The 13,393-nt window shown below is 41.2% G+C and overlaps 1 protein-coding gene across 3 annotated transcripts in view; it reads right to left on the minus strand.

Moving 5' to 3' along the window:
- Window positions 1-7,755: 7,755 nt before the first annotated feature.
- The window catches only part of LOC141096376 (beta-1,3-galactosyltransferase 2-like), a 129,632-nt gene continuing 123,994 nt past the window's right edge, over window positions 7,756-13,393 (minus strand). For all 3 annotated transcript variants that reach the window (XM_073582928.1, XM_073582929.1, XM_073582930.1), the window contains one exon: window positions 7,756-9,265. In XM_073582928.1, the coding sequence (XP_073439029.1) occupies window positions 8,108-9,226 (1,119 nt within the window). In that variant the 5' untranslated portion in view covers window positions 9,227-9,265 and the 3' untranslated portion in view covers window positions 7,756-8,107. The remainder of the gene's footprint in view (window positions 9,266-13,393) is intronic.

A 13,393-nucleotide genomic window follows, 5' to 3' on the forward strand; every position in this document is an offset into this window, starting at 1 on the left:
GGGTTTTTTGCATGATTGCAGACAGTGTCTTTACTTTCCTTTCCTGTCTAGTCAGTGTGGGCCCCATCATTTGCTCAGTCTATTTTCCTGCCTGTGTTTGTGTTTTCATCTTGTCTCACCAACAATATATGTCTGGGGGCTATCTATTCCTTCGGGGTCAGCTCTAGGGCAGTTTAGATTTCCCCTTTCTTGCTTTAGGCTTAGTTAGCTCTCCGGCTGTGCCGAGGCATCTAGGATAATCGTAGGTAGGCTCCACGGCTACTGCTAGTTGTGTGGATAGGATCAGTGGTCTGCAATCCGCTTAGGTACCAACCTCTCTGGTTTTCTGTGGCTTAGCCTGGACCTGCTCTCCTCCTCAGTGACCTATTCATAACAGTATCCACATTAAAATTGGATGAAGGGTTTAGGAGTTTCAGCTCCTTAACATGTGCCACCCTGTTTTTAAAGGGACCAAAAGTAATTGGACAGATTAAATAATTGTAAATAAAATGTTCTTTTCTTGTACTTGGTAGAAAACCCTTTGTTGGCAATGACTGCCTGAAGTCTTGAACTCATGGACATCACCAGACGCTGTGTTTCCTCCTTTTTGATGCTCTGCCAGGCCTTCACTGCAGTGGTTTTCAGTTGCTGTTTGTTTGTGGGCCTTTCTGTCTGGTTTAGTCTTTAACAAGTGAAATGCATGCTCAATTGGGTTGAGATCAGGTGACTGACTTGGCAATTCAAGAATATTCCACTTCTTTACTTTAATAAACTCCTGGATTGCTTTGGCTTTATGTTTTGGGTCATTGTCCATCTGTAGTATGAAACGACGACCCATTAGTTTGGCTGCATTTGGCTGGATCTGAGCACACAGTATGGTTCTGTATACCTCAGAATTCATTTGGCTGCTTCTGTCCTGTGTCACATCATCAATAAACTCTAGTGACCCAGTGCCACTGGCAGCCATGCATGCTCAAGCCACCACCCTGCCTCCGCTGTGTTTTTCAGATGATGTGGTATGCTTTGGATCATGAGCTGTACCATGCCTTCGCCATACTTTTCTCTTTCCATCATTCTGGTAGAGGTTGATCTTGGTTTCATCTGTCCAAAGAATGTTCTTCCAGAACTGTGCTGGCTTTTTTATATTTTTTTTAGCATAGTCCAGTCTAGCCTTTTGATTCTTGATGCTTATGAGTGGCTTGCACCGTGCAGTGAACCCTCTGTATTTACTTTCATGCAGTCTTCTCTTTATGGTAGTTTTGGATATTGATACGCCTACCTCCTGGAGAGTGTTGTTCACTTGGTTGGCTGTTGTGAAGGGGTTTCTCTTCACCACAGAGAATATTCTGTGATCATCCACCACTGTTGTCTTCTGTGGGTGCCCAGGCCTTTTTGCATTGATGAGTTCACCAGTGCTTTCTTTCTCAGGATGTACCAAACTGTAGATTTTGCCACTCCTAATGTTGTAGCAATTTCTCAGATGGGTTTTTTCTGTTTTTGCAGCTTAAGGATGGCTTGTTTCACCTGCATGGAGAGCTCCTTTGACCACTGTTTCCTTCACAGCAAAACCTTCCAAATGCAAGCACCACACCTCAATTCAACTCCAGGCCTTTTATCTGCTTAATTGAGAATGACATAACGAAGGAATTGCCCACACCTGTCCATGAAATAGCCTTGGAGTCAATTGTCCAATTACTTTTGGTCCCTTTAAAAACATGGTGGTACATGTTAAAGAGCTGAAACTCCTAAACCCTTCATCCAATTTTAATGTGGATACCCTCAAATGAAAGTTGAAAGTCTGAACTTCAACTGCATCTGAATTGTTTTGTTTAAAATTCATTGTGGTAATGTCTAGAACCAAAATTAGAAAAATGTTGTCTCTGTCAAAATATATATGGGCCTAACTGTATATTGATTAAGCAGTCAGATTCATGTTGTGCTTTGCACTGGCTTTTACATTGTCTCCTTCCAAGCTGTATATTAATTATCCTTTTTTCTGTATGTGCTGTAGGAAGATTTAGCATTGAAACAGATTTGTATATAGATGCATTTGGGATTGTACATATTATGCGTATTTATGTTTTTGCTCTATTTTTCACACTAATATTCTTCATGCACATGATTAGTGATGCATTTTGTTGTTATTCACCACAAAACAATGCAGTTATCAGGGTCCTGGAGGAAGGAAATGTATGCAATCTTTATTTGCTATACAGGAAAAATACAGATTTGTGTACCATGGCAGCCATTAGATAGAGAAATATTAAAATTTGAGAGTGCTCAGTGGCTGATACCTTTTAATGGCTAACTGAAAAGATGGTAACAAATATCGAACTTTTCAGACTACTGAGGTCTCTTCATCAGGCATAGAGTAATACAAAATCTGAAATACTCCAGATTTTGCATTATTCTATGTTTGATGAAGAGACCTGAGTAGTCTGGAAAGCTTTCAATTTATTCCCGTCCTTTTACTATTAAAAGGTATCAACCACTGAGGACTCTCAAATTTTAATATTTTTCTATTTGCCAAACAGTAACACTGAATTAATACATATTGCCATTCAGTTGTTGAATTAATAACATTTCTTTGATTTTAGACCTGTGATGTTCTGATTATATAAATATCGAGAAAGGCCTCAATTTATCATTTGTGGGTTTTTTTTAAAGTCATTTTTGCTTTTTGGCTTGTGGGGTATTCCTTGCCATTTTTTAGCTAAATTCTTCAAAATGGATTTTAAATAAAGCAAACAATGGTCTTAATTTTTTCCTTTAACACTTTTCATTACTCCTTATTGCAAAAAGTTGCATGTTTTGCAAAATTTTGCAAAACTGCTCAAAAATGTCTGGTGTACATAAAATTAATCCAGTTTGCGCACAAACTTTATGACTTTTCAAAAAGTTGCAATTGATAGATCAAGGAGGAATATGTGGAAAGCCTAAACACATCCAGAGTGGCGAAGTAAAAAAAAACCCCAAAAGAGATGAACACATAAAAAGTGATTTTAAAAAAGGGACAAATAAAAAAATGAAAATGGTTTAAACATAAATGAGGAGTAAAACACAAAGAAAAAGCAAGAAAAAGTCACAGAAGAAATAATGAAGCGGCCAATGACTGGATCTCACTTCCAGGGTGCCAGCCATAATTTCTTATTTATTTTACTCACTTACATAGTGCCATTAATGCCAGAGCGATTTGCAGATATCAGCATCACTGATATCTTACGTGGTATGTTTTTGGAGTGTGGACAGAAACCAGAGTACTCAAAGGCAGAACATGAACACAGGCAGAACATGCAAACTCCTTGCAGATGTTGCCCTTCCTGAGATTGGAATCCAAGATTCCAGCACTGCAAAGCATAAGTGCTAACCACTGAGCCACCATGTTGCCTACACTAACAGTAGGTACTGTACATACATGTGAATTGGTAGCACAAAGGTACGATAGCATCTATTTAATGCTTCAAATTTAAACTATGTCAGCATTGTTCACTTCCACGTATGGGTTTTGAGCCAATAATAATATCACCATTCACCATTTGACATCATTAGTCTCCATTCAAAGTAAAAAAAAAATTCTGATTTTCTATTTTTATCATTATGTGATTAATTCCTACCTGCAGATGCCAATGTTCTTTTGAACACTTTGCCTTATTTAATTTCAAAGAGCCATAGCTTTTTTATTCTTCTGACGACATAGTCACGTGAGAAATTTTTTTGCAGGACGAGTTGTAGTTTTTAATGACACCATTAATTTTATCATATAATGTATTGGAAAACATGAGAAAAAAATTCCAATGACAGGAAAATAGTGAAAAAGTTTTGCTTTGTTTTTATGGTGCTAATTCTACAATAAAAATGTCATAGCATCATGATTCTTCAGTATGATTATGGTGATAAAAAAAACTCATAAATTGTCATTTTTTATGAAACTATACAGTGAGGAAATAAGTATTTGATACACTGCCAATTTTGCAGGTTTTCCCACCTACAAAGTGAGAGACAGAATCTAAAAATAATCTAAAAATAAAAACCAAAAAAATCACATTGTATGATTTTTACATAATTAAATTGCATTTTATTGCATGAAATAAATAATAATTATTTGATCACCTACCAACCAGCAAGAATTCTGGCTCTCACAGACCTGTTAGTTTTTCTTTAAGAAGCCCTCCTACTCTACACTCATCACCTGTATTAATTGCCCCTCTTTGAACTTGTTACCTTTATAAAAGACACCTGTCCAGACACTCAATCACACTCCAACCTCTCCACCATGGCCAAGACCAAAGAGCTGTCTAAGGACAACAGGGACAAATTATAGACCTGCACAAGGCTGGGATGGGCTACAGTACAATAGTCAAGCAGCTTGGTGAGAAGGCAACAACTGTTGGCACATTTATTAGAAAATAGAAGAAAGACAATATGACTGTCAATTTTCATTGGTCTGGGGATCCATGTAAGATGACACCTCGTGGGGTAAGGTTGATTCTCAGAAATCAGCCCAGAATTACATGAGAGGTCCTGTTTAATAACCTGAAGAGTGCTGGGTCCTCACTCTCAAACATTACCATTAGTAACACACTACACCATCATGAATTTAAATCCTGCAGAGCACACAAGGTCCCCCTCCTAACTCCAGCACATGTCCATGCCCATTTGAAGCTCACCAATGATGATCTTGATGATCAAGACAAGGCATTGGGGGAAAGATCATGTGGTCAGATGAGTCCAAAATAGAACTTTTTGGTATCAACTACACTCACTGTTTGGAGGAAGAAGAAGGAAGAGTACAACCCCAAGAACACTGTCCCAACCATGAAGCACAATGGGGGAAACATCATACATTCAGGGTGCTTTTATGCAAAGGGGACAGGACGAATGTACTGTATTGAAGGGAGGATGGATGGGGTCATGTATAGCGAGATTTTAGCCAACAACCTCTTTCCCTTTGTAAGAGCACTGAACATGGGTCATGTCAGGATCTTCCAGCATGACAAGAACCTGAAACGCACAGTCAGGGCAAATAAAGAGTGGCTCCGTAAGAAGCATTTCAAGGATCAGGATTGGCCAAGCCAGTCTCCAGACCTGAACGCAATAAAAATTTTTTGGAGGGAGCTGAAACGCAATGTTACCCAGACACAGCCCCGTTACTTGAAAGATCTGGAGAAAATCTGAAGGGAGGAATGGGCCAAAATCCCTGCTGCAGTGTGGGCAAACTTGGTCAAGAACTACAGGAAACGTCTGACCTCTGTGATTGCAAACAAAGGTTTCTGTATCAAATATTAAGTTCTGATTTTCTATTTTATCAAATACTTATTCAATGCAATAAAATGCTAACTAATTATGAAAAAATGATACAATGTGATTTTCTAGATTATTTTAAAGATTCTGTCTCTTACAGTTGAAATGCACCACTTACGATAAAAATTACAGTATTACATACTTATTCTCCCCACTGTATATTTATGTAAATAAATATATATACTGTATATACTCGTGTATAAGCCGACCCGTGTATAAGCCTACCCCCCTAATTTTGTCACAAAAAAATGGGAAAACTTATTGACTCGCTTATAAGCCTACGGTGGGAAATGCCGAAGCTTCTGCCCTTATAATGCGGCACAGTGAGCGGCCCCTTACAATGATGCACAGTTATTAGTGGCCCCTTATAATACTGCACAGTGAGTGGCCCCTTACAATGATGCACAGTTATTAGTGGCCCCTTACAATGCTGCACAGGGAGCAGCCCCTTACAATGATGCACAGTTATTAGTGGCCCCTTATAATGCTGCTGCTGCCGCTACCTCAATTAAAAAAAAACCCTACATACTCACCTCCTCCCTGCTGCTGCAGCTGCTGCTCCTCATCGTTGCCGGCTCTGCACAGTGACTGTTCAGGCAGAGGGCGCCTGCTAACTACGTCATGGTGCCCTCTGACCTGAATGTCACTGCCAGAGGAAGCAAGACAGCGGTGGAACGGGGGACAGGTGAATATGGCTCCCTCCGCTATACTCACCTCTCCTAGCATGTCTCTTGCAGCCCCCGTGCTTATTCCATCTTCTCAGGGCTGTTCTTCCTGCTTTCAGAGGTCATGAGGTGCCGCTAATTACATATGCGCATATGTAATGAGCCGCTCATTACATATGCGCATATGTAATGAGCTGCACCACGTGACCGCTGAAAGCAGGAAGAACAGCGTGGAGAAGATGGAATAAGCACAGGAGGCTGCAAGAGACATGTTAGGAGAGGTGAGTATGATCTCCTACACCCCTGCCCGGCCGACCCCCGGTATATGACTCGCGTATAAGCCGAGAGGGGGACTTTCAGCCCAAAAAATGGGCTGAATATCTCGGCTTATATGCGAGTATATATATATATATATATATATATATATATATATATATATATATATATATATATATATATATATATATATATATATATATACATATACATATACACACACACACACACACAGTATATATATTTGCAGCTCTGGCAAAAATTAGGAGACCACTTTCAAATGTTCAGTTTGTCTGATTTTTCTCTTTATAGGTATATTTTTGAGTGAAATCTAAATTGTTCTTTTAGTCTATAAACATCTGACATGTCTCCGAATTTCCAAGAAATAAATTTTTTTGTTTTTTTTCTGAAAAGGAGAAATGGTCAAAATTAAAAAAAAAACAGTGCTTTCAGACCTCAAATAATGCAAAGAAAACAAGTTCATAATCCTTTAGAAACAATACCATTAGCATTTTAACTCAGGAAGAATTCCGAAATCAATATTTTGTGGAATAAACATGATTTTTAATCACAGCTTTCATGCGTATTGACATGCTAGCCATCAGTCTTTCACACTGCTTCTGGTGCAAAAATTTAAGTTCTTCTTTGTTTTATGGCTTGGGACTATCCATCATCCCCGTAATTACATTCCAGATGTTTTCACTGGGGTTCAGGTCGAGAGAATGGGCTGCCCACGACAGAGTTTTGATGTGGTGGTGTCTTAATTTTTGCCAGAACTATATATATTATATATATATATATATATATATATATATATATATATATATATATATATATATATATATATATAGCAGCACTACCAAAATTATACAACTGGTGCAAAACCTATTCAGCAGTGTCCAAACAGCCTAGTTAATAAAAATAAAAAACTAGGCTTTGACGGGTCACCGTTGAAACGTCGCCAGTGCCACCTCAGGATCTGTAAAGTATCCACTTTTTTCACATTTAATTTGGAGTGCTGCCTAGTTTTTATTATTTATTTATATATATATATATAATTATATATATAAATATATACAGGGTGTTGCTATCAGTGTGTCAAGAGTGGGAGAAGAGGGTTGCATTGACAATCCAACACAATGAGCAGCACTTTGAACACATTTTATAAGTGGTCATAAACTTGTAAATAACTCATGAAAGAATAAAGTTATGTTAAAACCAAGCACAACATTGTTTTTCTTGTGAAATTCTCAATAAGTTTGATGTGTCACATGACCCTCTTCCCATTGAAAAAAAATAAAGTTGGATCCAAAATTGCCGACTTCAAAACGGCCGTCATGGTTATCACCCATCTTGAAAAGTTCCCCCCCTGCCATATACTAATGTGCCACAAAGAGGAAGTTGATATCACCAACCATTCCCATTTTATTTAGGTGTATCCATATAAATGGCCCACCCTGTATATATATATATATATATATATATATATATATATATATATATATATATTGCACAGTGGCTTGGTGGTTAGCACTATAGCACCAATGTCCTGGGCTCAAATCCCATCAAAGACAACATCTGCAAGCTGTTTATATGTTCTCCTCATGTTTGTGTGGGTTTCCTCTGAGTACTCCAATTTCCTATGAAACTCCAAAGACGATAGGGAAGTTAGATTTTCAGAGCTTATAGGGACAGTGATGGAATTTTCTGTAGAGTGCTGCACATTCTTTACATATATAAAATAGACATATCTGCTGAGTATGATGCAGACCTTATGCTTGAGAGTCATGTTGTAATTGATAACAGGAAATAATGTGTTTTGGAGCAGTCCAGCAAGATGATGATGATGTTTTAAGGATTTTTTTTAGAAGTCTATATGTAGTGACTTATGCGCAGAGATGCTTAGTGTCTTGTAGTCTGACCCAATAATACAGTATCTCACTAGGACTCATTTGATGAGCTGTAACAATATTGTGGTATCTGCAATTTGAAAACGCGACTCTCCAGTTATTAAATTCAGAGTTTGGGGCTGACGCCACTGGTTCAACTCCTAATTTCTCAAGGCATAAACCAATAAACACATCCTCCAGATGTATCCATCTAACATTTGGAAGGATTTTGATTATTTTGTGGGTCAGGTCTCCTGAGAGCACATATCCAGTCCCAGAACAAAAAGGAGGATACGTTTCTTCGGGATATTCATCTGGTGACACATACCATTTGCTATCTAAATTGCGAATGGGTAAACCATTAAGCATTAGAAATCCTGTGAAATAATTTGTTCTTGGTGGATGATTTGGTTGGAGGAGCTTGTTGACCAAATTTTCAGTATTAACAAACATGTCGCTGTCTGTCTTCATTACATACAAAACGTGGGGACAATATGTGGTAATCCAGTTCAAACCCATCAGTACCTTCATAGTGAGGTTTGCGTATGTGTCCAGGTAATCCTGTTGGATAATGTCATGAAATCCTTGACTTTCTACTGAAATGGCTGTTTCAGCTTCAGAATTCGGTATAGGGTCTTTACCTAGGAAAAATAACCTAAGTATCTTGACTCCGGGTAGAAGATCCTCTCTTCCCCATGTTTTTCTTATTGCCTGACGAGCTTCTTGTTGCCATCTTTCTACAGTTATAAGCAGAACTAGAAATGGAACATGTTCCTTGCATTTATCAGGTTCATTGATAATATACTCATATTTTGATTTGTGGATATTGTCAGATATTTTAGTCGTATTTATTTTAGTAAATGAAGGATTTCGTGTTTCATTTTGTGATAGTTCATTCAGTTTTGGTGCAACATTTTCCTGAGAATTCCCTGACAATGTAGAAATCACACGTTTCAAATTACTATCCTGACTTACTAAGCTCAGTGGAGACCAAACAGAATTGCTTAAAATCAGCAGAGTCACAGTAAGAAGAAGCAAAAAGAAAAACAATAGCAGTTTAACAGTCAAGTTAGCGCAGTGCGGCTTTTTAAAGAAAATCATTTTGAAATAATTCATAATGCAAATTCTTGACTTCTATTCTTTTGAACACGTCATCTGAAAAACATGAATGAAATAACAAATCAATATTACATGAGGTAACACCATGGAATCAGGATTCCTTGCCCTTTATTGAAATCACAGACATATCACATGCGAGTTACAGTTTCATAGTTATGGCAACTGCTAGTGATGAGCGAATACATTCAGCACTAATTGTTATTTGCACAAATAGTACGCTATTCAGGCTATTCGTTACTTGGCAAATAATTTGCTATTCGCCTAGGTATATTCGAGTGACCCACCCAGCATGTTTGGTGCCTTATTTGCAGCCAATGAACATGCTGGGCTTGCTTGCCAATCACAGTAATGCCGGTGCCATCTTTGGTGTGGCATTCCTGTGATTGGCTGGCCTTACAGCATCATAAGAGATATTTAGTCCCTGCCGGCACCATCTTGCGCACATTGGAGCCGTAAAGTTTGAGTGTAGGGAGAGTGAAAGCAGCGTGTAGGGAGAGTTTGTGATTCCAAAGTGCTACTGAGGGTAAGAATTAGTTACTTCCTAGGTGGATATAGCGTAGGGAGAGATTTAATACGAGAGCGAGTGAAAGGCAGGCACCTAGGTGTTATCATCATCGCAAGTACATGCTGGAGATCTCTGCTAGTTTTTTTATTGTGTAGTATAGTTTAGTAACAGACTGTGGGATTAGTGAGAGATAGGCATGGTTTCATCCACTACCATAATATACAAAGCAGCTCAGCTATCTTAGAGCCATATGATATTACTTAGTACCAGCATATACTAAACAAATCTTTTTGGAGTTACATAATATTACTGTGAGCAAGCATATAATTTTTTTTCTTTACAGCTAAATAATATTCATCAGTGACAACATACAGTAATTATATTTTTAAAAGCTAATTGCTAAATAATATTCCTTGCCTATTGCTGAAATAGCAAATATTTAGTTAGCAGTTGTGCGACTGGCGCAAAACCTGTTGAGCTACGGAAATGTCACCATTTATCAGTAATTTCCCCGAGTCTGCTGTTGGCGTGTCTCATAAAGGTGATATAAAAAATAAAAAAAATTACATTGGTTAAATAAATAGCGTATCTTTTTCTAGTAGTTGTGTGACTGGCGCAAAGCCTGCTGAGACATGCAAACATCACAATTTACCTGTGATTTTCCTGAGTTTGCTGTTGCCGTGTGTAATAAAACTGATATCTGAAAAAAATACCCACACATTGCTAGATACTGGGAATTTGTACATAACACCTCTGTGAAAGTACTTGTGAAAAATAAAGCCAGGATCTTTTTTTCATAATGCATTCAATATGGGAAAGGGTGACGTCAAGGGATGTGGATGTCGATGTGGTGGTGCCTGCCAAGGCCGTGTGACAGATCAGAAGGTGACTATCTCGTTCTAGCTTCCTGCCAAAATTCAGTAAGTGCGCTACACCACTGTCGAACCCAGACAAGTGGGAGGATGTTGTGGGTTGGTTGGCAGACAAAAGCTCTAGTTTGTTGAGAAGCAGCACCACCAAGTCTTCCACATGGTCCAGTCTCAGTAGCCAAGAGGCTGGGCCTCTGAATACTCAACCAGGTCCTCCTTCCTCCCCCATGAAGAGTCCCAGGAGACATATGACCCCAATGCTGGTCACTCCGAGGAACTGTTTATGTTCTGTTGTAATTATTCAGGCCTCTCAATGTGCACAATTAAAGAGGGTCATGAGGAGGTGGAGTGCAGTGATGCCCAAACATTTGAGCACCCACAGCCAGGAGAAAGCCACATTGTGGAATGTCAGTTAATGTCTGAAGAGGTGGAGGTTAATCATGACGCACAGTTGCCATTGGGTCAGCATAAAATTGCAACTCAGAAGGAAGATCAGATTGATGAATTGGAAGATGACGTGGCTTATGATGAAGCCACTGATCCAACCTGGCGCAGAGGCACGCCTATCTAGTACAGCAGTGTAGAGAGTGATGGATCCATAGCATGAAAACAGGCAAAAGGTAGCGGTTTGACCTGAGGGAGATCTCGGTCAACTGTTTGACAGAGCCCCCCTCGGCTAGATAACAAACCAAGGGTGCGCTGTTCCCCTTTATGACAGTTTTTTCTGAAAGTCCTTCAGGCAAAACAACTGTAATTTGCAGCATCTGCCATACCAAGTTTAGAAGAGGCAAGAACACTGTTAACCCGAGTACCACCAGCATGCAGAAGCACATTGCAGCCAAGCACCCCAGTAGGTGGCTGGAATGCCTGGGTACAAAATCTGTGTTTGAGGGTGAAACCACTGCCCTTACACATGTGTTACGGCCTTCCCAATCTGTTGTTCAGGAAACAGGCATTGATGCCTCCTGCCAGGGCCGGTGTCAGCACCCGGCGCACCCAGGCAAGTGCCGGGGCCCTGGCGAGATGGGGGGCCCACCGGGGTGGCTGGGCCACCTGTACAGGGCTGGCCCGGCCGCGCAGCAAAGTGTGTGCGGCCATGCCCTCTGTACTGTGACGGGGCCGGCAGCAGACACAGCCGCCCGCATCACAGTGTATCATGCCAGGAGCTGTGCACAGCCATCACCTTGACGGCTGCGCAGCTCCCACTCCCTCCCTACTTCCAGGTCAGGTGTCAGGCCTGTGCGATGACGTCATCGCGCAGACGCCGACATGTACGTGGACGCTGGATGCAGAGAGGCGCTGCTGGGGAGCGGCTGTGAGGCAAGTATGGGAAACTTATTTTTTTTGTAAAATGAATTCAGTGGGTGAAGGGGCAGCACATGATGGAGAGGGGGTGAATGGGGCTGTACATGATGGAGGGGAGTGAATTGGGCTGCACATGATGGAGGGGGGTGAGGGGGCTGAACATGATGGAGGGGGGTGAGGGGGCTGAACATGATGAAGGGGTGAATGGGGCTGTACATGATGGAGGGGTGAATGGGGCTGCACATGATGGAGGGGGGTGCAGGGGCTGCATATGATGGAGGGGGTGGGGGGCTGCATATGATGAAGGGGTGAACGGGGCTGTACATGATGGAGGGGGGTGAGTGGGGCTGTACATGATGGAGGGGGGGAGTGAGGCTGTACATGATGGAGTGGGGGGAGTGGGGCTGCACATGGAGTGTGGCTGTACATGATGGAATGGGGGAGTGGGGCTGTACATTATGGAGTGGGGGGAGTGGGGCTGTACATGATGGAGTGGGGGGAGTGGGGCTGTACATGGAGTGGGGGAGTGGGGCTGTACATGATGAAGTGGGGGGAGTGGGGCTGCACATGATGGAGTGGGGCTGTACATGATGGAGTTGGGTTAGTGGGGCTGCACATGATGAAGGGGGAAAGGGCTGTACATGATGGAGTTGGAGGAGTGGGGCTACACATGATGAAGGGGGAGAATGGGGCTGTACATGATGGAGGGGGTGAATGGGGCTGCACATGTGGAAGTGGGGGGAGTGGGGCTGCACATGATGGAGTGGGGCTACACGTGATGAAATGGGGTGAGTGGGGCTGTACATGATGGAATGCGGCTACACTTGATGATGGGGTAAGGGGGGTTGCACATGATGAAGGGGAACTGCACAGGATGAATTGGGGGGTAAGGGGGACTGCACACGATGAATTGGGGGTAAAGGGAATTGCACATGATGAAATGGAAGAGGGATAAGGGGCTGCAAATGATGAAGGGGCACTGCAGATGAAGTGAGGAGTGATAGGGGACTGCAACGGATGAAGTAAGGGGACTTCAAATTAAAGTGGGGTGACTGCAAATGATAATGTGGGGGAGAGGATGGGGGACTGAAAATGATGAATTCAGTGTGAGTGACGGGGCACAGCAATTTAATTGAAGGTGGGGGATGAGGAGAGCAAATGATGAATTGAAGGTGGGGGTGTAAGTGATGTATTGAATGTGGGGTGGAGCAGTTGATAATGAATAGAGGGTGGGAGAGAAAGACATGACAATGAATTGAGGCGGGAGGGGCATGTAAATATAATGAATTGGGATTAGGGTTAGAGCGGGAGGTACATAGTGCGGGGTGTTGAGGTTGAAGTGCCTGGTAATGAATTGGGGGAAAGAGTATAGGTGCTAATTAATTTATATGTTAAATGGGGAAAGTGGCATTTATAGTTAGTGGGTGCACAGTGGTGGATTATAATTTATATTTGGAATGGTGGGTTGCATAATAACCAATTATG

Source organism: Dendrobates tinctorius, unplaced genomic scaffold (genome assembly GCF_039654945.1).
Source record: "Dendrobates tinctorius isolate UK_male_01 unplaced genomic scaffold, ASM3965494v1 ptg000074l, whole genome shotgun sequence".
Lineage (NCBI taxonomy): Eukaryota > Metazoa > Chordata > Amphibia > Anura > Dendrobatidae > Dendrobates > Dendrobates tinctorius.